The 26856-nt window shown below is 41.6% G+C and overlaps 1 protein-coding gene across 7 annotated transcripts in view; it reads right to left on the bottom strand.

The window, feature by feature from the left end:
• Window positions 1–26856, bottom strand: part of bcas1 (brain enriched myelin associated protein 1) — a 103195-nt gene that overhangs the window by 22884 nt on the left and 53455 nt on the right. For 5 of the 7 annotated variants that reach the window (XM_048549902.2, XM_048549901.2, XM_048549906.2 and 2 more), the window contains 4 exons: window positions 11471–11635; window positions 10060–10122; window positions 7860–8042; window positions 5290–5328 (listed from right to left, as the gene is read on the bottom strand). In XM_048549902.2, the coding sequence (XP_048405859.1) occupies window positions 5290–5328; window positions 7860–8042; window positions 10060–10122; window positions 11471–11635 (450 nt within the window). The remainder of the gene's footprint in view (window positions 1–5289; window positions 5329–7859; window positions 8043–10059; window positions 10123–11470; window positions 11636–26856) is intronic. The other 2 variants (XM_048549903.2, XM_048549904.2) reach the window with 2 other exon arrangements.

Below are 26856 nucleotides of genomic sequence, written 5' to 3'. Positions count from 1 at the left end.
ATTCCACCATTTGCCACGGCAGGATTTGAAACTGTGTTCCCAAAACATTACCTGGGTGTCAGGATTAACAACGTCAGAAATCACACAACAGCAGGTTGCTGTCCAACAGATTTATTTGAAAACACAAGCTTTCTAGTCTTACTCCTTCTTCAGGTGAGAGAGATAGTATCAGACACAGAATTTATAAGTAAAAGATCAAACGGTCACAGCTTTCATGAGGATGTACTAAATAAACCTAAGATGCTGTTAAATCTTTAATCAGTTAGAAAGTTTAATTGATTAACACACGTAAATCCTTGAATTCCTTTGAAGTCATTGCCCTGAGAGAACTAAAGATTTTATCAGCGTAAAGAAGAGGTGACATTTTAGGTCAGACAATGCATGTTAGGTGTGAGGCCTTGTTTAGAAACTGTTTGTGTTTTAGTATGGAGTCAGACTGTTTTTTCTTCTAAAGTAGGAATTTATAAAACACCACATTTGATTTGCTGTCTTTTTGACTCCAAACCTGAAGTACGAGCCCAGTCCAGTACCAGCACCTCTCCATCACGATTAAGAGTCAGCAATGATACCACGAGGCCAGTGCATCATCTGACCCTTCGATACCCCATTAAACATTGCACTATATAGACTGTCCCAAAACATAATAATCTCATTAAACCCCACGTTCAGAACAGCATTACACAAGTAGCTGGATAACAAAGTGTGAAGCTGGATGAACACAGCAGGCCAAGCAGCATCTCAGGAGCACACTTACATTTAGATTTAGACTTAGTTTTAGATTTTTACACTTAGTTATGTCTGGTTAGGCCAGCATTTACAATGCACAGGGCAGTTAAGACTAAACCATGTTACCATATGTTCCCAGAATATTAGACTGGAGTTCTGCGTGGCTTCTCTATTGATAATATGACTATGATCTTCCCAGATTAATTAGAGTTTTTGTTTTGTTCACTCATGGGAATCACTGGTTGGGCCAGCATTTATTGCCATTCCTTAGCTATCCTTGAGAATGAGGTAGTGAGCTGCTTTCTCGAACTGCTGCAATCTATTTGTTGTGGGGAAACCCACAAAATCACTAGGGATGGAATTCCAAGATACGGTTAAAGTGATACTCAAGAAACAGATATATTTGGGATTAAAGAAGGTAAGTAGCTTGGAGTGGAACTTGTTGATGGTGATGTTTCCATGTATGTGCTGTTTTTCGGATGGTCATTAGGAACGGATTAGGAAGGTAGTGTCTAAGACGCCTTGGAAAATTTCTGCATTGCATCTTGTAGATGCTACACATTGCTGCTTCTGAGCATCAGTGGTGGAGGGGGTGAATGTTTGTGGATAGGTGTCTATTAAGTGGGCTGCTTTTTCTGGATGGTGTCAAACTTCTTGTGTCGTTGGAATTGCATGCCAGGCATCTAAAGACTATTCCTTCACAAGCTGGCTTTTTTCTTGTGGATGATGTACAGGCTTTGGTGAAGCGGGGGTAAGCTATTCATTGAAGGATCCCAAGTCTCTGACTGCTCTTGCAGCCACTGTATTTATATGGCTACTCTAGTTCAATTTCTGGTCAGTAGTAATTCCCAGGATGATGATAGTGGGGAATTCGGAGATGGTAATGTCATTGAACATCGAGGTGATGATTAGAGTCTCTTTTGTTGGATAGAGATGGTCATTATTTAGCACTTTGCAACATGCATGTTACTTACCACTTGTCAGCCAAAATCTGGATATTGTCTGGTCTTGCTGCATTTGGACATGGACTGCTTTAATACCTGAGGAGCTGTGAATGGTGCTGAACATTGTGCAAAGGTCAGCAAACATTCTCACCACTGTTCCCTCTAAACTGTGCAGCTGTGTGTGCATGCAGCTACTCCAATGTTCCACACACTGCAATTGAGGTTAGCATACCTGTCACACATTGACTTTCAGTTTCTGCCAAGTATAGGCCTTGGAGGCCGATGTGACTTTTGGAAAGTTAGAGGGAACGCTGTTTCCTACTTTGGAACTTCTGATGGGTACAAGGTGATTGATGAAGCAGCTGAAGTGGTTGAGTTTAGGACTCTTCTCTGAGGAAATCCTGCATAACAGTCCTGTTGCTGAGTTGACTGACCTCCAGCAACTACAACCACCTTCTTTTGTGCCAGGTGTGACTCCAATCGTGAGGGTTTTCCTCATGATTATCACTGATTGCAATTTTGCTCAGGCTCCACATCTAGTCAAACGTGGCCTTGATGTCAACGGCAGTTACTCTCACCCCAGCTCTGGAATTCAGCTCTTTTGTCCACCTGTGAACAAAGGCTGTGATGTGGTCTGGAGCTGAGGGACCCTGGCAGGACCCAAACTAAGTGTCACTGAGCAGGTTATTGCTGAGCAGATGCTGCTTGATAGCACTGTTGATGACACCTTCCATCTCTTTACTGATGTTGAGAGTACACAGAACATTATTTAGAACATTACAGCACAGTACAGGCCCTTCGGCCCTCGATGTTGTGCTGACCTGTCATACCGATCTCAAGCCCATCTAACCTACACTATTCCATGTACGTCCATATGCTTATCCAATGACGACTTAAATGTACCTAAAGTTGGCGAATCTACTACCATTGCAGGCAAAGCATTCCATTCCCTTACTACTCTCTGAGTAAAGAAACTACCTCTGACATCTGTCCTATATATTTCACCCCTCAATTTAAAGCTATGCCTCCTCGTGCTTGCTGTCACCATCCTAGGAAAAAGGCTCTTCCTATCCACCGTATCTAACCCTCTGATTATTTTATATGTCTCAATTAAGTCACCTCTCAGCCTTCTTCTCTCTAAGGAAAACAGCCTCAAGTCCCTCAGCCTTTTCTTGTAAGACCTTTCCTCCATACCAGGCAACATCCTAGTAAATCTCCTCTGCACCCTTTCCAAAGCTTCCACATCCTTCTTACAATGCGGTGACCAGAACTGTACGCAATACTCCAAGTGCGGCCGCATCAGAGTTTTGTACAGCTGCAGCATAACCTCTTGGTTCCGGAACTCGATCCCTCTATTAATAAAAGCTAAATCACTGTATGCCTTCTTAACAGCCCTGTCAACCTTGGTTGGGTGGCAACTTCCAAGGATCTGTGTACATGGACACCGAGATCTCTCTGCTCATCGACACTACTAAGAATCTTACCATTAGCCCAGTACTTTGCCTTCCGGTTACTCCTACCAAAGTGCATCACCTCACACTTGCCCGCATTAAACTCCATTTGCCACCTCTCAGCCCAGCTCTGCAGCTTATCTATGTCTGCAGAGCTTATCTATGTCTCTCTGCAACCTACAGCATCCTTCGTCACTATCCACAACTCCAACGACCTTAGTGTTGTCTGCAAATTTACTAACCCATCCTTCTACGCCCTCAACCAGGTCATTTATAAAAATAGACTGATGGGGCAGTAATTTGCCAGGTTGGATTTGTCCCGATTTTTATTTGTGGACAAATCTGGCCAATTTTCCACATTATCAAGGAGATGCCAGTCTCACAACTATACTAGAACCTCTTGGCTTGTAGTAGGGCAGATTCTGGAGCAGTAGGCTTCAGGAGAGTTGTCAGAAGGTTGTCAAGTCACACAGACTTTGCTGGATCCAGTACCTCCAACTTTTTTTGATATCATGTGAATCAAAATGAATCAAATTGCCTGAAGAGTGGCTTCTTGATGCTGGCATGAAGAGGGTGCAATAGCATCCTCCTCCAAGAGATTGTTTAACTGCCCACCACCATTCATAACTACCTGTGGCAGGACTACACAGCCTTAGATCTGATCCATTGGTAGTAGAATCACTTAGCTGTGTCTCTCACTTGCTCCTTACTCTGTTTGGTACACAAGTAGTCCTGTTTTGCAGCCTCACCAGGTTCAGTATGCTTGGCACAGATTCTGGCACTCTCCTGCATTCTTCATTAGAGAAACCACCAATGAAAGATACTACTTAAGTTGTTTTTCTCTTGTTGGAAGTATCAATAGGATCTGTGAATGTAACTAGGCATTAATTCACAGAATAAAAATTGGAGACAGAGTCCTTATCATTCATTTTGCTAAAACTTCCGAATTATAATTGAAACAGGTGATCAAATTATCAAACAGTTTCAGGGAGATAATTATAAACAGAAATTTACATCCATGTTACATTTCACATGGATACATATGTTTACAACCATCATCTTACTGGAATTATAATGATAACTGTGTTCTCGTATTATCCTAGAAAACTCCGAAACACTCTTAAATTCAGCCTCTCGGGTGGTATTACTGCTTAAGCATTGGAGTGTGGTCACAAGTATTTCATCTTTATTAGGTTAGATATTGCTTATATCAATCATTGAAATACAGCACAAAAATAGTGCAATAAAACTTGATTTAATTATCAAAACAACTTCATAGGTTTGTCAAAACTACACTTGACAAACGCTGTGTAATTGCTTGGATTGTGTTGAGCCATGTAAAGCAGAATCTCTAGATTCCCTGTGCTGATTTAACTAGGATCAATTTATATAGCAATTAAGTTGACTCTGAGACTCTTCGAGAAGAAAGGAATAATTCAGCTCAGGTTCCTGCTATATTCATCATGATGGATCTGGCTCAACTGTCATTGCAGATTCCAGCATTGGCAGTTTTTACTATCTCTGTCATTACAGTTGCTAAGTTGTTCTTACTAAGTTAAATAGTGCACACAGTACATGGAATGATGCAGTTTAGAAAATATGTTTCCATTATAAAAATTGTAAACACTGTATGGCCAAGTAATGTAAACAGTAGTGTGTTTGCCGCCCAGTCAGAAGGCATGGTTTAAACCTAGATCTCTCGGTTATTTAACCCCTATAATTCAATTTAGAGATGTTTCATGGCTTGAGATGAGCTGGTGGTTGAAGGAGCAAGTATTTTATCTCAGGGATAAGAAAAATGGTGTTTCTGTAATGTTATTTCTGAATCACACCTCCTGCTAGTTGATCTCAATGACAGTCGTAAAGGAAGTCAACAATAACTACCGTTTCCTCCTACAACAAAATGATGCAAGATGATAAATGGCCTCTCCGAGAGAAAATTAGAGGAAAAATAGCACTAAATGTGAAATAAATTCTGCTATTGCATGAACATTTGCTGTGAGTGTGTTTAATATAATTAAATGCAGCACCACCAAGAAGGGACTCATTTTAATGGAGTGCAATTCCTGGCATCAGAGTTGCAATCATCTTTTACCCTAGTTTCCTTTGACCGAAGCTCTCTGCTGGATTCACAGGATCGCAGAATGTACATAATACAACCAACTCACCTTTCGAACTGCACTGACCTGTGGTATTTCCTTGATGGTCTAAATGAAGAAAAGTAAACCAAAGTGAATTAATCATTTAATAGGACTTTATATTGTAAAATGTATAATTTCTTTCAGAAATGTCACATCTGAGTAGTGCAATTGCCTGGAGCACTGTACAATGACCACTGCCACAGAACAGGAATCTTATTAAACATCACAGTTCTGAACAAAGCCTTCTAACAGCAGAAATAAGACAATTACATGCAAAATTTAACCTTCAATGTATACATTCCAAATGATAATTTTGATCATCAACAGCTGTATTTTACAGTGATAATGGGAACTGCAGATGCTGGAGAATCGAAGATAATGAAATGTGAGGCTGGATGAACACAGCAGGCCCAGCAGCATCTCCCAGCAGCAAAAGCTGACGTTTCAGGCCTAGACCCTTCATCAGAGAGGGGGATGGGGTGAGGGTTCTGGAATAAATAGGGAGAGAGGGGGAGGCGGACCGAAGATGGAGAGAAAAGAAGATAGGTGGAGAGGAGAGTATAGGTGGGGAAGTAGGGAGGGGATAGGTCAGTCCAGGGAAGACGCACAGGTCAAGGAGGTGGGATGAGGTTAGTAGGTAGGAGATGGAGGTGCGGCTTGGGGTGGGAGGAAGGGATGGGTGAGAGGAAGAACAGGTTAGGGAGGCAGAGACAGGTTGGACTGGTTTTGGGATGCAGTGGGTGGAGGGGAAGAGCTGGGCTGGTTGTGTGGTGCAGTGAGGGGAGGGGACGAACTGGGCTGGTTTTGGGATGCGGTGGGGGAAGGGGAGATTTTGAAACTGGTGAAGTCCACATTGAAACCATTGGGCTGCGGGGTTCCCAAGCGGAATATGAGTTGCTGTTCCTGCAACCTTCGGGTGGCATCATTGTGGCACTGCAGGAGGCCCATGATGGACATGTCGTCTAAAGAATGGGAGGGGGAGTGGAAATGGTTTGCGACTGGGAGGTGCAGTTGTTTATTGCGAACCGAGCGGAGGTGTTCTGCAAAGCGATCCCGAAGCCTCCGCTTGGTTTCCCCAATGTAGAGGAAGCCACACCGGGTACAGTGGATGCAGTATACCACATTGGCAGATGTGCAGGTGAACCTCTGCTTAATGTGGAAAGTCATCTTGGGGCCTGGGATAGGGGTGAGGGAGGAGGTGTGGGGGCAAGTGTAGCATTTCCTGCGGTTGCAGGGGAAGGTGCCGGGTGTGGTGGGGTTGGAGGGCAGTGTGGAGCGAACAAGGGAGTCACGGAGAGAGTGGTCTCTCCGGAAAGCAGACAAGGGTGGGGATGGAAAATTGTCTTGGGTGGTGTGGTCGGATTGTACTTGGCGGAAGTGTCGGAGGATGATGCGTTGTATCCGGAGGTTGGTGGGGCGGTGTGTGAGAACGAGGGGGATCCTCTTTGGGTGGTTGTGGCGGGGGCGGGGTGTGCGGGATGTGTTGCGGGAAATGCAGGAGACGCGGTCAAGGGCGTTCTCAACCACTGTGGGGGGAAAGTTGCGGTCCTTAAAGAACTTGGACATCTGGGATGTGCAGGAGTGGAATGCCTCATCCTGGGAGCAGATGCGACAGAGGAGGAGGAATTGGGAATAGGGGATGGAATTTTTGCAGGAGGGTGGGTGGGAGGAGGTGTATTCTAGGTAGCTGTGGGAGTCGGTGGGCTTGAAATGGACATCAGTTACAAGCTGGTTGCCTGAAATGGAGACTGAGAGGTCCAGGAAGGTGAGGGATGTGCTGGAGATGGCCCAGGTGAACTGAAGGTTGGGGTGGAAGGTGTTGGTGAAGTGGATGAACTGTTCGAGCTCCTCTGGGGAGCAAGAGGCGGCGCCGATACAGTCATCAATGTAACGGAGGAAGAGGTGGGGTTTGGGGCCTGTGTAGGTGCGGAAGAGGGACTGTTCCACGTAACCTACAAAGAGGCAGGCATAGCTGGGGCCCATGCACTTCTCCTCACCTCTATGTAAAATGAAATGAATTTTGATCATGCTCATATGAGCTTAATAATATCCTCACCTTTTTCAGATTTATTCATGCCATAGAATTTGAGATATATACAACATTTTGACTTAATTTTAACTATTACACAGAGGGACAATTTATGCGGCTCTAGCCAGGATGCCACACTCAAACGTCAGAAACACGCCTGTAACATTAGTGCCTTTGAAGTAAATCTACAGTCTTTTTAAAAATGCATTCATCATTACCATAATTCCTTTCTTTCTTCTTAAGTATGGACTTGTACTGGTCATGACTTGCTAGTTTCCAGTTGGCAGTTTGTTCTACTTATGTAGTTAAACTATTTGATTGCATTTTGGTTAGTAAATGGATGTCATTAGTTAAAGTTGTTTGGAATGGAAATTTGGATCTGAGTACACAGACTGCTAGATGAGAACTGATCTAAATTCAAGTTGTCATTAAACACGTAAGTATCTTGTCCAATGAATAATTATTTCATTCTACATTTCAGGAGATCATCATAGTTCCTGATAAGCATTATTATTTCTCCTTAAACAAAATATATTCAAAGTAATCAAATTTCTGCATTGACACTGACCTTTTGCTTAAATAGCTTTCCAAATGGACTTTGTGTTGGTGTCTTTTCCAGTTTTACTTTATCAACAAATTCTGCTTCATTTGTCTTGGGTATCTCCTGATCTGCTGCTTTTTGTTCTGGTTTGTGGGATTTGGCTGCTGCTTCTTTCGATTCAACATTTACTTTTCCCTGCAATAAAAAATACTGTCACATTTGTACGTGATTAATCACTAAATCAAGGTGACTGATATCATCAAAGCTCCCTTAATATACTTTTAATTAAATATTCTACTCATATTTGTACAGTTAACTCATTGAGTCTGCATTAGTCAAAAACTGTTCTAAGATAACAAAGTGTGGAGCTGGATGAACACAGCAGGCCCAGCAGCATCTCAGGAGCACAAAAGCTGACGTTTCGGGCCTAGACACTTCATCAGAGAGGGTACATCTGATACAATTTTAACGTAACTATTCTAAACCCATATTCCAGCAGTCGGCCCATATCCATTGCAAAGTAATGTACAATTAATTTGTCAGTCTTTTAGTTAATACCTTTTCCAGCACATTTTTCCTCATCATGGTGAATATTATAAGTTTCTTTTCCCTCCTTTCCACATCTTGATGTTTAAGCGTCTTCGGGAAATTTTCCACATCTTCTACAGTGAAGATGGACTTGCAGTACATAAATATTTATTCGATTTGTCTCCTCCCCACAGCACTTTTTCCTTCTTTTCCATTATCAATGCCTCAGACTCACTCACTACAGAATGAATGCAAGCTTCGGTTACTCTTTTCCTTTTTAATTTTTGGAGCAACACTTACTATTTTTGTATTTCTGCCTAGTTTTCTAACAGCCCACATTTCCTTCATTTTTTATTCATTTTTTACTGCTTCTGGCCAATATTATGATTACGTTTAATGTTTGCAGAATTATATAGTGTTTCTTTAAATTTTATACTATCCTTAACTGCCTTATTGAGCCACAGATCCTGTGACCTTCTCTGAGAGATTTTCTTTCTGGCTGGTGTAAACATTTTCCTGAAAGTTATTAAATATCTCCTCCAAAGTCTGCCACTGCATTTCCAAGGTCCTATGTTTCAAACCAGTTTCCCAGTTTATTTTAGCTGGCTCTGCCTTCATCTTATAACGACCTTCATTCAGATGTAAAATGCTAATCAAAGACCCCATGTTTCCCCTTCAAACTAAATGTGAAATTCTATGATGTTATTTTTTCTGTCACCCAGGTGCTCCCTTAGCATGAGTTTGTTGATCATCCTGGCACATTTATCATACCACATCTAAAATAGTCTGTTTCCTGGTTTTCTCTAGAATATTCTGTCATAAAAAATTGAGTGGGATAAGTATAAATTAATTTTCTAGAGTCTCTTTGCCAATCTGGTTCACCCAATAAATCTACATGTGAATTAAAGTTATCTATGATTATTGTGGCATCTTTCTTATGTGCTCCCTTTATTTCTTCCTCTATACCCTGTCGTGCACAGTATAACTACTCGTTATGGGTCTACACACCAGATCACAAGTAACCTCTTATCTTCCTTACTATTTTATCTCTACCCAAACTGACTCTACACCTTGGTCTTCTGAGCGCAGGTCACTGTTGCGGCCATTGCTTGCTAGTCTGCAAGCTACTGCTGCTACCCGTGCTGAGACGGTGCAGAGCACAACCATGTTTTCTGAACTATAGCAGCTCAAGATCAGCTTGAGAGCTATTTGCAGTCTCCTCCACTGAATGCCAGCAGCCCTCTACCAGCCACATTGCAGCTTCTGGAACAGCACTACACAAATAGGTACTGGTACACAGATGAGACATCAAGAAAATGTAAAGGAGCGATTGAATTATTTTCCATACAACCATCTTGTGATTTCATTTATAAATTTTGTTTGAAATGCTTATGTTTTTGGTGGCTTTCCTTTTGCATGGTGGACAAGCAGATGCTTTGATGGGTCAGTGGCAAAAGAGAGTAAGACTATTAGGATGTAAAGAGCAGAGTTGTAGTGATTTATAATGAAGTCAAGTTAGCTCTCCACAGGTAGTGTGGACAGAAACGTGCTCTGTTGTTGTCTGCTGCTTCTCATTTTGTTATTTGTCTTCTTCCTCCTTCAGCTTCTGCTCCGTAGTTGCTTACTTACTAGCTGGTGGCCAGATGATACATGGTATAAAGAAACACAGAGGGGAAGGGCAAATAAGGAAAAGGTTCACCTTGTCATCTGATGGCTGCGCTGAGTCAAGTTCTGTCCTGGAAGAAGACTTTGTTGGTGTGACCTATAATGAAAGTTACAGATTACATATGGGCAACTCATCGGCGAAACCAAGCAGAAGCTTGGGGACCACTTTGCAGAACACCTGTACTCAATTCGCAATAAACAACTGCACCTCCCAGTCACGAACCATTTCAACTCCCCCTCCCATTCCTTAGGTGACATGTCTGCCTTGGGCCCCCTGCAGTGCCACAGCAATGCCACCCGAAGGTTGCAGGAACAGCAACTCATATTCCACTTGGGAACCCTGCAGCCCAATGGTATCAATGTGGATTTCACAAACTTCAAAATCTCCCCTCCCCCCACTGAATCCCAAAACCAGCCCAGCTCGTCCCCGCCTCCCTAACCTGTTCTTTCTCTCACCTATCCCCTCCTCCCACCTCAAGCCACACCACCATTCCCTATCTACAAACCTCATCCCACCCCCTTGACCTGTCCGTCCTCCCTGGACTGACCTCCCTACCTCCCCAGCTACACTCACCTTTACTGGCTCCATCCCCATCCCTCTAACTTGTCTGTTTCCTCTCCACCTATCTTCTCCTCAATCCATCTTCCATCTGCCTCCCCCTCTCTCCCTCTTTATTTCAGAACCCTCTCCCCCCCCTCCCTTTTTCTGATGAAGGGTCTAGGCCCAAAACATCAGCTTTTGTGCTCCTAAGATGCTGCTTGGCCTGCTGTGTTCATCCAGCTACACAATTTGTTATCTATAATAAAGACAATACTAAGTTTGCATTGGCAAACAAAAACTGATCTTTCCAGGCTTCCCATTTCACCTTACACGAACAGGCTTTCCTGCATCTAGTGACTCATAAAGCTGACAAACACTTGCTTATGTCTGTTCCCAAGGCCAGTTTTCCTTGGAACACATTAGCCACGAAGACTCCACTTCAAGCATGGCTAATCATGAAACGTTCCTGCTCTTACAGGCAGTTATAGGCATATTGAAAGGGTCTGTGGGATCAATTTGTTTGACCATGTTACAAATGCACCTGCTGCGACCATCATGTCCTTAAGTGGGACTTTAACTAGGAGACCTGGCTACACAACCACTGAATCACTCCTCAGCCTCCCCTCTTCCAAAGGCAGTAAGTTTGGAGTTGAATCAATTTTTCCTCAGAGTTAATGTTCTCCATTCCTGGCAACACCCTCCTGAACCTCCTTTGTACCCTCTCAAGATTTCTCAGCATAAATTTGGAAGTCTACCTTAAAAAAATAGTAACAGAATAGAATTGATTTTGCATTGAAATTTATGCAGATTGTTCTTGATATTCCTAAAATGATCATACGTTCCTTATGCATCAGCAAGATGTTCCCAACCACAGTAACAAACACAGTAACCTGTCATCGCTTACAAGTGTTTTGAAGAAATTCATGACCGACTTATCGTCTGCAGATGTCTCTGCTTTATTATCCTTCTCAGATTCCTTGAGGTTCTCAGACGATTTTGAAGTTGAATTTTGAGATTTTTTGTTATCATATGGTGATGTTGGATGATCCTTGTTGTCGTCACCAGTTTCCTGAAATGCACAATTGAGAATAAATTTGAATTGTGTGGTACGAATTTATAATACTTATAATTTACTCGGAGACATCCCAAGTAGTAGATTTGTGGTATTATCTCATTTACATCAGGCTGCTGATGAGTTGTTACTTTTTAACATTAGAATACAATTTGTATGCTAGTGTTTGTGGAACAAAATTTCACAAATCTGTTTGTTCTACTGTGAAAATTATGACTGATTCGCCTTGATAACTCAAGACGTATTTTTATCTGGTATGGATTTTACAGCTGAGAATATGCAACGAGATAGTTGGTAAAATGCAGCAATTTCTTTCTGATTCATACATGGGACAACGGCATCATCAGTCAGGCCAACATTTATTGCCAGTTCCCAATTGCCCAGAAGTTAGTTATGAGCCAACCACATTGCTGCGGGTCTGGAGTCACATGAAGGCCAGACCATGTCACATGTGGGCAGTTTCCTTCCTTATAAGATATTAGTGAACCAGATGGGTTTTCCCCCAACAATCAATATTGGATTCATGGTCATCAGTAGATTATTAATTGCAAATGTTTATTGAGTTCAAATTCCACTATTTGCTGTGGCAGGGTTCGAATCTGGGTCCCCAGAACATTACCTAGGTCTCAAGGTTAGCATTCAGGGATAATTCCATAAGGTCACTGCCTCTGATAGTTAATAATGCTGGCCGCGGTTTAGTTATATATGGAGGTAATCTTGCACTCTGGTAGTGAGACACACAGACTTGTGCCAAGAATTTGTAGCACATCATGTAGCACTGCTTTATAGCCTACATTGATTGGCCAGGAGCAAACATCATCAATGGTGGATGTGGAATCCCATGGGTTTTTAATCCATATCACCGAGGAAGTCTGCATGGGGGTGCTGTACAGGTAGAGGTCTGCAGCACTGCCTGCTCCCAAAGAATTTATAGAAAACAACATTCTTCAAACACTTTTTGCCCCTCCTACAGCTCTGAGGGACAGGAGCAGGGTAGGAATTTGGTGGAATGGGACATATAGCTTTGGATTTTTCCCAATAACTATGGCAGGACTGCCGGAATCTGGCAATATCAATTTGGGATTGTTGTGGAATGAGGACTATGCTTTGATAAAGTAGGAGGCAGGAGTCATGTTTGGCTTGTCAGAAATATCTAATTTCACAGTTAAATGATTGTGAGTGCATGGGTCTGACCACACAGATTGAGGGGAATTGAATGTACCTGACAATTTGTTTCCTACTTCTTGAAGGACTTGTGTAAACAATCAATACAGTATTTTGTGATTATTTCTGGGGCATTTTTCTCTGTCTCACATATAAGTACAGCTGAAAGAAAATCAATCTAACTACTGCCAACAGTCAAAACACAGTAGCAATTAAAGCATTTCAAAATCTACTATCTTTAAGCTGGTGAGAAAGTTAACTGAAGAAAGAAATTCTAAGGCAGGTTCCCAGTGACCCTTTCTGTTGAGCAGGAAGGAGATTACGCCTTAAGGAAAATGGAACTTCAACACTCAGTCAACAGTTGTGTCACAAGTTTGGTGAGTGCATTGAATTCTGGGTAGCCAGAATTACTCCAGGAATAGGAAGAGCCTGTGTAAATGAGAGTCACAAAGAACACCAAGATGCAAAGTGTATGCTATGCTCTATGGACTGGTGCCATCTTTGTACAGTTATAGAGTTAGAGAAATGTACAGCAGAGAAACAGACTCTTTGGTCCCACTTGTCCGTGCAGACCAGATATTCTAAATTAATCTGGTTCCACTTGCCAGCATTTGGCCCAGATCCCTCCAAACTATTCCTATTTATATCTTGTCCAAATGCCTTTTAAATGTAATTGTACCAGCCTCCACCACTTCCTCTGGCAGTTCATTCCAGCCTCTGTGTGAAAAAGTTGCCCCTTAGATCCCTTTTAAATCTTTCCCCTCACCTTAAATACATGCCCTGTAGTTTTGGACTCCCCTATCCTGGAGAAAAAAACCTTGGCTATTCATCTTATCCATGCTCCTCATGATTTTACAAACTTCTATAGGTCTCAGATGTTCCAGGGAAAATAGCCCCAGCCTATTCAGCCTCTCCCTACAGCTCGAAACCTCCAAATGTGGCAACATCCTTGTAAATCTTTTGTGAACCCCTTCAAGTTTAACAATATCATTCCTATAGCTGGGAGACCAGAGTTGAACACAATATTCCAAAAGTGGCCTAACCAATGTCCCGTACAGCTGCAACATGACCTCCCATTTGCTATACTCAATGCACTGGCCAATAATGGTAAGCATATCAAATGCCTTCTTCACTATCCTGTCTGTATGTGACTCCACTTTGAAGCAGCTATGAACTTGCACTCCATGGTCTCGTTGTTTGGCTACATTCCCCACGACCTTACCATTAAGAGTATAAGTCCTGCACTGATTTCCCCTACTAAAATGCAGCACTTCACATTTATTTAAGTTAAACTCCATCTTCTCTAATCTTAACAGCCCATTGAAAGATAAGGCCAAGTTTTTGGATCATTTTTGTTGTGTCAGGAGCAGCATTTGTGGCCCTATAAAATTCCATTCATCACAGCACATGACAGTCCCTTTAACTCCTCCAGATCAGCTGGGTAATGCAAAGGTGGCTTGAATATTCCAGCTTTCCCAAACCAAGAAGCTTGTTTTGGGTGTGTGTGCAATCCACTTATAAAATCCAAAAAAAGGCTAAGCCAGAAGAACAGCTGGTGCACTCCAACTTCTTTGCCAATCTCACTGATGGAAACAATCATTGCAAAGCTCTGAGTATAATTCAGGTCTGGTGCCCTCATTTAAAGTACCCTCCATCTGACAGAAATCAGAATATGAGGTGCAGTTAAAATGAAGGGAATAATTTACTCTTTTCAACACCACTATTCCACCCACTTGAAACAGAACCCATTCTTTTGAGCAGCTGAGGAGGACACTGGATCCTAGCAGGTACAGACTTAATAGACTGAGGTGTTATCAGGACCTGCACTGCCTAAGCATGTAGATAGTGTTGGCCAAAGCTGTTGGGAGGTGGATTGAAGGCCAAATGCTGTAGGTTTTTAACTGTTTTATTTAGGTTTCCTTTTAGGATGGGCTTCACACTCTCACCGAGAACCTGGGGAAAATACAGTGAATCCCTTAGCACGCTCAGCAATACTCCACCTGTTGTTCTGATCATTAACAGAGCAGAGCCTGTAGATTGAACCTAAGATTCTTTAGCCATTCATACATTGCTATCACATCAGGGAGGTTATGGCCTAGTGGTATTATCACTTGACCATTAATTCAGAAACCCCCATCATGGCACATGACGGCATTTGAATCCAATTAAAAATCTGGGACTAAAAGTCCAATGGCCATCATGAAACCATCATTGCTTGTCAAAAAAGCTTATCTCATTCACTCATCTCTTTAGGGAAGGAAACCTGCCATCCTTACCCAGTCTGACCTACAATGTGACTTACAGAGTCATAGAGGTCTACAGCTTGAAAACAGACCCTTAACCAACTTTCCCATGCCGTCCAGTTTCCACAATTTAAACCAAACCCCATTTGCCTGCATTTGGTCCATACCCCTCCATACCAATCCCAACCATGTACCTGTCTAAATGTTTTTTAAAGAGAAGATTGTACTCGCTTCCACCACTACCTGGCAGCCCATTCCAGGCACTCACCACACTCTGTGTGAAACAGTTGCCCCTCTGGGCCCTTTTGTTCCTTCTCACTTTAAACCTATGTCCTTTAGGCCCACAGTAATGTAACTGACTCTCAACTATCCTCTGGGCAAATTTGGGATAAACAAAAGTATTGGCCTGGCCAGTGGTATCCATGTACCATGAATGAATAAATTTTAAAAAACTCACTACCTATCACTAAACAAATGGAAAGGTAATTTTAATCCATGTAATGCAAAAATGTACAGGCTTTGAGATTCTGCCAAAGGCTACTCTATAATAATTGAGCTTGTATCTGGTGCTTTACATTCCAGATCCAAGCAAATTATAATTAAGAAGTTATTATCAAGAAGCTTGTCAAAACCAATTTAAAGTCAGGTGAACATAAAGAACACGAACAGTTCACTTGGTTCCACAGACATACCTGGGCCCATCACTGGCCTATGCTCACTGCTCTGTCTATTCAACACAAGCCCAAGCAGCAGCACAGAGGCCGTATGATTGTCAAACTCCAGCAGAGGATCTGTAAATTGTCAGTGGCATTCAAGTGATGTAAGAAAGCTGAAAATGGCTTGTGATTCATGGCAACAGGCTTAGTCAGATAACAGATTCCAGTTCCATTATCTGGAATTCTAAAGATCCAAAATCAGCTCTCAAATAACTGAAACCAAAAACTCAAACAATGTCGGCTGGACTGCTTCTGGTATACCTCACCCTGACCGCAAGGCGCAAGCATCTGTCCAATGTCATGGTAGCCTGCTGATCCCTCCACAATCTTGTTATCATGTCAGCACGTCTCTTCCCACTGTCACTAGAGGCTACCCGGAGAGAACAAGGGTAGCAAACAGGAAGACAGTTAAGGAGGGGAAATCAAGTACCCCTTCACTCGTGTGGGCTGTCCAGAAGCAAATACTAAGACTCTCGTTTCCATCAAAATCTCATTCTCCAAGTTGTTCCACAGTTTCCCACATATCAATTTGTCTCCCATATACCATCACAGCATCCTCCAGTCTAAGTACTGAAGTTAAAGTTGAATAATATCACTTGGTAACACAGAACTTCAACATCGCAAAAAAGTGACTGGACACATGAAAATGTTCATCTTGGAAATCAGAATTGAAACACAAGAAACCTAATTTAGAAAGGAAGTGACAACAGATACTCTGAGGAATGAGGCTGCTGATTGGTTGGACTATGGTTGGCCTGGAGGTACAGCCAGAATTATTAGCTGTTATAATTAACTAGTAAAATTCAAAACAGGCAAGTCAACACTGATTATCAATATATTGCCATGAGGATGGATTTTCTCCATAGCCTTGTCTCAGCAATAATGGTGCAGGGACTTTAACAAGGAGTGGGGCTTTGTTTGTGAATAAATGTACATTCTGTCATGTGCAACTGCATCACACTGTGAACGCAACCTGCAATTAGATTTTGGTGTGTTTTGTAACACAATAAGATTTATTTAGTAAACATTGTCATCCCTATATGTCCTCTCTCCAGAAATATCCTAGGCAATGCAAAGTAAATTCCTGTTATCCTTCTCCACTGCCTTCTTAAACTCCTTTTCTTTGTACCGTCCTTCCTTACTTTCAACAATGCAAGAACTACTCCTGGAAACATTTGTCACTCATAGAGAAACCATCTTCGTTTCATCCCACACTTCTCTTCACTCTTAGGTTGAAAATCCCAAAGGGTTCTCTCATCCTAACCCTGAACTCTCAGATATCTCCAAATTATGCTCTTTGCACAACACCACCATCCACATTTTTGATCTCATTCCAGGAAATTGCTGATAAAGCAACTACTTTTCTTGGATCTGTCTTTGTAAATGGTTGCCTTTACTTGGGCACTGAATCATGAACCTTTAAACTGGAAACTAGCAACGAAGATATTAATTAGCAAAATAATCTAACCCACCATCTCTCAAAGTACAAAATGCCTCAAACACCTTTTGGATTGGGGACTCATTGTGAGCCAAATATAGAAAGGGCTTGAAAGAACACTAATAAATGTTGATAAAATGGTTTATAAACATATATTATATGTATAAAATATAAACCTTAGAAAAATATGCATTCATTCTGTGATGTTCAGAAGTATGTACAAAAGCAAATTCAAACCTTTTGCAATGAGTTTCCATATAGACAGCGCACTCAGGTGCCCTCCTGTCATACCACAGATAAACAAACATAATTTTCACTTGGTTATAAAGAAGCAACATTTAAATTTCAATGATCTTAGTGTTAACACTCCATGAGGAATTTGAAACATAATACTTTCAGTTCTGCTGAAAGAAGAAAAACAAATTACGAGGGAGAAAGCTGGAAAATACTATTATTGTTTTATGGCCTTTGGAAAATAAACTGTAAATTGATGCAGTGTTGAACTTTGAGTGAACAGCAATGTCATATTAAAATGAATCATTTATTGTTACTGAAATACTAGCTTCTAGCTTGGGATAATGAGGTGCTTGTGTCAGCATTAGCAGATGTTTTGAAAAGAACTTGCAGTATAATGGAGAATGCCAGTGCTAGGATTAACACAAAGCTTTTCTTACTGAACCAACAGATACTTTATTATACAAAGCATTCTAAAAATGATCACAATTTATTTTCCACCTCCCTTCTCTGCTTTTGGTGTTACTTCCTAAACTGGCAAGATATGTCAAAGCAATTTTTTTGTTTCAAAAAGTTATAGTGTATTGGGTCTCTCTTACCTATGTACATGAACAAAGATCTGTTTGAGTAACAACTGATGCAAACTTCTATATATGTTTACTTTTGCTTAAAATGCATGCAGACAGTAAAGTTGTGTTGTCTAAATTGAAGGTCAAAAATAAGTTGCTCATAAGCAGCCCAAAGAAAGGATTGTATACATGTTGTGTTGGCAAGTTATGACTACAAATCTAATATTCCTAAATGTTTTGACAGTAACTTGGCAAACATAAACCCATTGACTCCTCATTCATTGTTGCTCTAAATTGACCACTTTAGAGAAAGCTTTCAACACTGGATCTCATCAAATCTCATTCAATGAAAACCACAATGAAAAACATAGATACATAAGGGATACCAGAATTCTGTCAACAGTAGTGGCTACCAATTATAAACAGTGCATAGCTTCTAGTTTTATTTACTGACATTGTCTTCAAGGTTTTGGGCTGAATTCATCTGCTGACACTGTGTGTGGGATTTTCATGTCAGAGAAGGGAACGTGGTGGTGGGGCAAATTCTGCTGCCCTAACCCAATTTCTTTCACAAGGTGGTTGGGATATTGGATCTTCCTGATGAAAGGTCCCACTTTGTGCTGGAAGTGCGTCTGATGGTTTTTCAAAAGTTCCAATCATTATTGGTGCTGGCAATAGGCCCGAAGCTCAACTGCTGAGCACATAAGAGTGAAGCTATCAGTCTCCTGGGCTCTCTGCCCATGGGCCAGCAAAACCAATGCCTGATCAAAATCTGGCCCTTCTACAGATTTACCCTTTGATGCTATCCCGTCCTTTACTGGATTTCTTCAATATTAACTTGTCCCCAAAATCTTAAGCCTCTAAAACTCTCCTGTATCTTGACTTTCAGGAAATTATCTGACATTTTGCCTTATGTCCACTATCCATCTCACCACTGTTCAGGTGGCAAGGTCACAAAGTGAAAGTCCTGCCAGACTGACCTGAGACCTTCCAACAGCAGCAGGCAAACTGCATGCTCCACTCCCCCACTCCCTAGCCCTGCTCTCTCACCTCACTCTCCTGACTTTCTTGCCCTACATCTCACAAAAAGGCTCACAAAAAGCGCTTGGAAATATTCTTTTCATGACTTGGACAAATGGTGATAAATCTACAGTGCTACTCATGAGTGATCCATGAACAAATTCCCTACCTCCTTCCAGAGCTTTGTGTTGCATTTGACAAGTTAACAGTTAGTGGAAGTATCGAGTGTGAACTTCAACTGAAACAAAGATATGATTCTGGACTCACATCTGTTCAAATACTGGTATCTACTTGAGGAATTTAAACATCTTCACATAATAGCGTGACTGTCTGTAATAGCTGCGATATTAATCTTTTTGGTGCATTTAATAGAACACCATAATAGATTCTTGCTGAATATTCCATGCGAAGGATCTTGTTTAATGATAAGTTAAACTTGAAACAGAGGAATTAAAACTCCTACAGCAGCCAGGTGATGGGGGTGGAGGGGGAAGGCAAATATTTGGATGGACGGCCAGTGGGATGTTGGCGCTATTTGCCACGTAAAGCTGAGAGAAAATGTATCAACAGGTTTGTCTAAGATTCACTTGGTTGAATTACAACAAGGCTGTAAAATGGGTGATAACAGACCACTAGACTATTATTGCCTCAGCCAGTTTTCCTTTGGAAATGGAAATTAAATGTTTTGTCTATTATATCAGTACAGCCCCATTCATCCACCAATAATATCTGAGGCAGGACTGAGATTTTTACAGGAATACAAAAAGGAATAGCAGTTACCATTGTCTGTGATTGTAAGGAACTTAAAGTGACACCTGATTAGTCCCTGTTGAGAATTTCCATTGCGAATTTCTAAGGGCATAGAATCTTCACTTTGGAATCACAGACTCCATTCTCCCCATCCTCCCAATCCAGCAGGAGCCAGTAACTCCTGCTGAACCCTTTCCACATCAGACTCACAATTCTGCCTCAGCTGAGGCCCCCACACCCATAGCCCACATGCTTTAGGTTAAAAATAGGTACTAAGTAGATGAGCATGAGAAATGCGTATAGGTGACCACTTTTAAAAGGAGGTAGGCAGCCAATTTATTCCAAGGTTCAGTTATGAGCTTTTTAATAGTGCAGACTGTATCTTGGTGCCTGTGGATCAATTTCTGCCATGTGAAGGATCTGCCAGCTAAATAGATGTTGCCCACAGCCAAAGCACCGAAGAAAGTTCAATAAAACTAATAAAGGGGATGGAACAGTGAATTGTTTCCCATGGGGGTTTCAATTCCAGCGCCAGCCTTTTGAAAGAGCGATAAGATCATAAGACTATAAGAAACAGGAACAGGACTAGGGTTAGGTTAAAGGCTGCTTCGAGCCTGCTCTACCACTCAATTGGCTCATGGCTGATCTGACATTCCTCACTTCCACTTTCCTGCCCTTTCCTCTTAACCCTTGATTCCCATACTGATCAAGAATCTATATATCTCAGCCCTAAGCACACATAAGGACTCTGTACCCAAAAGCTCTCTGCGGCAAGGAGTTCAAAAGACTCACAAACCTCTGAGCAAAGACATTTCTCTTCACCCCAGTCTTAAATTGGGGCCCCTTAATTCTGAGGCTACACCACACAGTGTCGCATAAAACCACACAGATCAAAAGACAGATTCAATTTCTCTTCAACACTCTGCTAGCTAACCTCGGCTGCTGGATTGCTATGATTGGCCCCTGCGCACATAAACAAAAGAAAGAAAAAAGATTAGCTAGGTTTCTATTCCTGATCATTATCCAGTAGCTCCAAATGGAAAATATACAAGTATATTCATTGACGGAGGACAGGATTGGCTCAGCTGTGATTTCTTACATGTTCAGGGGCTTGGTATTGATATTAACATTTAGCTTCATGTTTAAAGAATACCAACTTGGATGAGAAACTGGGTGGCTGCGGTTTCTTGTGGTAACCATTCACGTGTAAATAGTTGTTCATGTAAACATTCACATGGCCTCCAAATCAATTTGTATTAACTGTATTACTTAATGATCCAGGTACACTATGTAATAATCAAAATATTTTAAATATGGTACGGCTTATTTCAAGGAAGTTAATAAATCCAACAGAATAGGTTCTTCAATCTAATTTATTTCTTAAAGATTCAATGCAAAATATGTCACAAAAATTATATCAATTATAAATAGTAGATAGAGTTTAGTTTTGTAAAGTGTGAAACGGGTATTGTGATTCACCATTTAATTCACTCCCATTAATAAATTTATTGCATTATCTTCAACAAAACTGTACAGTCACGCATTATTTGTGTCTGTTGAAGTTAATCAATATGGTACAGCTGATCCTTTATTTGAAGAAAATAATTTTTACCTCTATGATATTAATGAATTCTCTGAACAGGGACAAGTATTTCAAATATGTTGTCGCTCTGTTACACAGTGTTTAACTTAAAACAACTGCAATTTGAATCATGGATCGTATGATTTAAAGCGGTCTCCAAGGATACTTAAACTGTGACTATTTTTACAATATGTTGTATGTTTAAACTGTTCCGGTGTAATATATTTTCTTCCACTGTTTGTACAGCAGTTTATAATGACTAACTTTAATACAAGGCAGCATTATGTACTGCTATTCAGCATCTCAAAGCAAAGCCGTAGATTGAAGGAAAAAGGTAAAACTTGGAAAATGTCACATAGTGGTCTGACTTGCCTTGTATACCTGAAAATGGAATGCAGTATAACTTGTTTGTTCCTTTCCCAGTTTTATTGGCTTGTACAATTTTTTTGTCTCTGTTTAGTACTCTGGGCTTACTTCTATTAAGGTTTACAGGACAAATCATCATCCATTACTCTGTCTTAATGCAAATTCATGAATGTCCGCTGCCACTTAAAACTAAGCTCTGGAATAGTTGATCAAGAACTAATCATTTCAAAAGTATAAGTGCAATCTTAACAGTGCTACAAATAAATCTATAAATATTTGTTCATTTAGTCCATTGTGCATATACCTATTCCAAAAATCCAACATTAAACCTACTGCTCTAATTTTCCCAGTATAACCTAATATCTTCCTTTGTATTGAAGGGGAAACCGAGGTTAGTAGTTTGATTACGGAAATATTTTGAGTTGCTGTCCAGTTTTGGTTGCCCTTGACTGCAATATTACTGATTTTGGTTTATACCATTCAGATCTTGAGTGATATGGACAGTGTTGAGTAATGTGGGTATATAGTGAAAATGAACTAAAAATTGAGATCTTGATGAGTTCAGAATCTCACTAAAATGTGGCAACTTCCATATTTCCATACATTTCCATCTCATTAATAGCCTAACACCCCTCATTTTCATGAAGCTTCTTATTCTCCTCTCCTTCCCACATAGACTAGACAGTGATGATTTGATATGAAATTCAGAATGGGTACTGGTGGCAGCAACTTGTTTCTTCAGGCCTTCAAGCAAATCTGTCTTCACCACAACATCCAAGAATGTTCCATGGCCTCAGTTCTCCTCCACCCTTCAACCAAGCAATTCAGCATCAGCTAACCATGAGTCTCAATACATCATTACATCTGCTCTTGGGCTGCCTCTCATACCATTTCAGCCCTTTAATTTAGAGCTTAGGGACACAGACAATTTACACACTTCTGCTGGATCTATTTGTATGTGGGCACAAAAATAGCTACACAGAATGTATCTTATTACTCCTAGGTTTATTTCTTAGCTCTCACTGACGTTCACTTGAAGGCTGCCAGTCTCTGTGACTTAACTTTTTATAGCTTTTAGTGAGAGGTAAGCAGCTTTTCACAGTTCAGAGCGCTGTGCAGTTGAACATATTGCAGTACAGCACTATGTTACATCAATGTCAGAGCTACACCTTGTGCCAACAGTTCATGCAGCACACACACTTACTAAATGGCCATCTGTGTCCTTGTGGTGGTGGTGTTGTAGAGGGTAGTCAAGGAGGATTTTTTGATTCGCTCAGGAATATGGGCTTCTCTGGCTAGTTCAGCAAAAATTGTCCATTCCTAATTGCCCTACAGAAGGTGGTGGTGAGCTTTTTTTTGAACTGCTGTGATCCATTTGGTGTAGGTACACCCATAATGCCGTTAGAGAGGGAGTTCCAAGTTTTTCACACGGCGACACTGAAGGAACAGCAATATATTCCCAAGTCAGGATGATGAGTAGGTTGGAAAGGAATTTGCTGGGTGGTGGTGTACTCCTGTATCCAATGCCTTCCTACTTCTGGTTGTGGGTTTGGAAGATACTGCCTAAGGAGCCTTGGTAAATTTCTTAACAGTTCACAACGCTGCTCATGTGTGTCAGTGGTGGCGGGAGTGATTGTTGTTGGATGTGGTGCCACTCAAGTGGGCTGCTTTGCTCAGGATGGTGTTAAGCCTCTCGAGTGCTGTTAGAGCTGCACCCATTCAGGTAAGGGGGGGAGTATTCCACCTTGCCTTGTAGATGATGCACATTCTTTGGGGAGTCAAGGGAAAGTTAGTTACCGCAGGATTCCTAGTCTCTGGCCTGTTCTTGTTGTAAATTAAGTATTTACATAGCTAGTCCAGTTATGTTTTTGTTCAGTGGTAACCCCCAGCATGTTGACAGTGAGGCTCCAGTGGGAGAAATGCGATTGAATGTCAAGGGGTGATGTGTAGATTGCATTTCGTTGGAGATGGTCATTTCCTTATGGCGCAGTAGTACCGTGAGCCTGGAAGCTTGGTTTCATGCCCTTACTTGTTCTAGAGATATCTCAATGACATTTTTGAACTGGTTGGTTCAAAAATATCCATCCTGAAGAACTCTTGCAGAGATGACCTGGAGCTGAACAACCACATCTTTCTTCCTTTGTACTATCTATGACATATACCACCTGAAATTTTTCCCCGATTTCCATTAACTCTGGCTTTACTAGGGCTCCTGAATGCCACTCTCAGTCAAATGCAGCCTCATTGCAACGGCAGTCACTCTTAGCTCACATCTGGAATTCAGCTCTTTTGTCCATCTTTGAAGGAAGACAGTATGTGATCAGGAGCTGAGTGGCCCTGATTGGAGCCCAAATTGAGCATCAGTGGGTAGATTATTGCTAAGCAACTGCTGTCTGATATTACTGTTGATAACCCCTCTCATCACTTAAAAGATCATTAGGAATAGACTGATGGGCACTAATTGGATCAGTTAGATTTATCCTGCTTTTATTTTTGTACAGGATATAACCAGGAAATTTTCTATGTTGTCAGGTAGATGTCAGTGTTGTAACTGTACTGGATCATTTTGGCTAGGGTTATAGTAAGGTCTGGATCGTAAGTCTTCAGTTCTATTGCTGGAATGTTGTCAGGGCCCATATGCTTTGCTGTATCCAGTGCCTCCAACTGTTTCTTTGTATCACTTGTGGTGAATTGAATTGGCTGAAGAGTGGCATCTGTAATGCTGGGGGCTTGAGAGGAGGCTGAGAAGGATCTTCTACTCGGCACTTTTGGCTGAAGATTATTGCAAGTGCTTGAGCCTCAACTTTTGCACTGACGTCCTCAGCTCCCCGATCATTTGGAATGGGTATTTGTGGAGCCACCTCCTCCTCCAGTGGCTGGTTTAATTGTCCGCCACCATTCATGCCTGGTATGACAGAACTGCAGAGCTTAGACCTGATCCATTGGGTGTGGAATTGATAGCTGTATCCATCACTTACTTCTTATACTGGCTGACATTCAAATGGACAAATGGAAGAGCAGTAATGCGGAACAATGAACCGCTGGAGGAACTGAGTAAGTGTCAGTCTTCACGGTGGAAGACATGAGTAATATCCCAAAAATTCAAGAGAGTTGTGGGGCAGAGATGAGCATGTTGGCCATCGCCAAGGAGCAGGTCCTAGAAAAGCTGAAAAGTCTGACAGTGAATAAGTCACCAGGACAAGATGGACTACACCTTGTAATTCTGAAGGAGATAGCTAAAGAGATAGTGGAGGCATTGGAGGTGATTTTTCAGGAATCACTGGAGTCAGGGAAGGTCTCAGAGGACTGGGAAATGGCTAATGTAACCCCCCGCCCCGTTTGAGAAGGGAGTAAGGCAAAAGACGGGAAATTACAGGCTGATTAGCCTGTCTTTGTTTGTTGGGGATCAAAGGTCACAGGGAGAAAGCAGGAGAATGGGATTGAGAAATTTATCAGCCATGACTGAATGGCAGAGCAGACTCAGTGGGCCAAATGGCATGAAGTCCACTCTATGTCTTATTGTCTTAGGTAGCTTTGTAGCTTTCCCAAGTTCACATCTAATTTTTAGGTATGTCTAGTGCTGCTCCTGATATGTTCTTCTGTATTCTTCACTGAAATAGGATTGATCCACTGGCTTAATGGTATTGGCAGAGTTTGGAATATGCCGGGCCATGAGTTGTGGATTATGTTTCAGAATAGTTCAGCTGCTGATGACCCATAGCATCTCATGAATGCTCAGTTTTGACTCCTAGATCTGTTTGAAATCTATGTCATTTAGCATCATGATAATGCTGCACAACACAATCGAAGGTATCCTCAATGTGAAGAAGGGACTTTTATCTCCGCAAGGAGGCTGCGGTCATCGCTCTTACTGATACTGTCAAGGACAGACGTACCTGCAGCAAGCAGACTGTTGATGGCAAGATCAATTTTTTTTGTCCCTCTGGCGGTTCCCTCACTACCTGCTGCAGCCAGTAGCTATGTCCTTTTCGACTTGGCCAACTCAGTTAGAGGAGGTACTGGTGAGTGACTCATAGTAATGGACATTGAAGTTCTCAGAGCACAGCTAGTGCCATTGTCACCCTTACTACATCTTCTAAATGGGCATAACATCAAGAAGTACTCATTCATCAGTTGCGAATTATGGAACATGATAATCAGAAGAATGTTTCCTTGCCCATTTTTGACCTGATGCAATGAGATGTTATGGGATCCAAATTTAATGTTGTTAATTCTCAGGGCAACCCCCTTCTAGCTATATACCACCGGGCGACCACCTCTGTAGAGTGTATCCCACCATGGGTCAGGATAGACCGAGGGATAGAGGTGTTTCTGAGGGAGGGTCACTGGACTCAAAATTTTAACACTGATTTCTCTCCACAGATGCTGCCAGACTTGTGAGTTTTTCCAGAAATTTCTGTATTTGTTTATTTCAGATCTCCAGTATACACAGGTCTTTGTTTTATATTATTATGGTGATGGTGGTGCCTGGAATATGGTTTGGAAGGTATGAATCCATGAGTATGGTGTGTCACGCAGTTGCTTGACTAGGTTATGAGATAGTTTCTCCCTACATTTGCCCAGCGTCCGGATATTAGTGAGAAGGACTTTGCAGGATCTGAGTTTACCATTGTTGGTTCCAGTGCCTAGGTAGATTCCAAGTGATATTGGACAGTTGTTAGCGGTTTTAGTGCAGATGAATGACTAAACAGATAATAATTCAGCACATTGTCTGGAGTCACATCAAGACCAGATTGCGTAAGTACAGCAGGTTTTCCCTCCCTAAAGGATATTAAGTGAACCAGATCGGTATTTATAACAATTGACAATAGGTTCACTGTCATTTTTAGAGCTTTAGTTCCAGATTTTTGAAAAAAAATTCAAATTCTACCAACGGATATGGTGGCATTCAAAGCTAAGTCCCTAGAGCATGACTCGACTCTCTGAATTTCACAATGCCATTGCCTCCCCCAGTAAGTCAGGAGATACTGTACTGCCATAGTCAGTCAGGTGCTTGGTCCCACCAGAGTTCAGGATTCATATCTGTGCAGTCCTGGTTATGGCACACAATTAGTCCTGTAGGTAAAGAGCAACAGTTTGAGACATGGCCAGTATGACAACTGAGGTGCTGTGGGG

This window comes from Stegostoma tigrinum, chromosome 19, assembly GCF_030684315.1.
Source record: "Stegostoma tigrinum isolate sSteTig4 chromosome 19, sSteTig4.hap1, whole genome shotgun sequence".
NCBI classification, from domain to species: domain Eukaryota; kingdom Metazoa; phylum Chordata; class Chondrichthyes; order Orectolobiformes; family Stegostomatidae; genus Stegostoma; species Stegostoma tigrinum.
The sequence above is the reverse complement of the archived record's forward strand: the minus strand, read 5'-3'. Positions and strand labels throughout refer to the sequence as shown.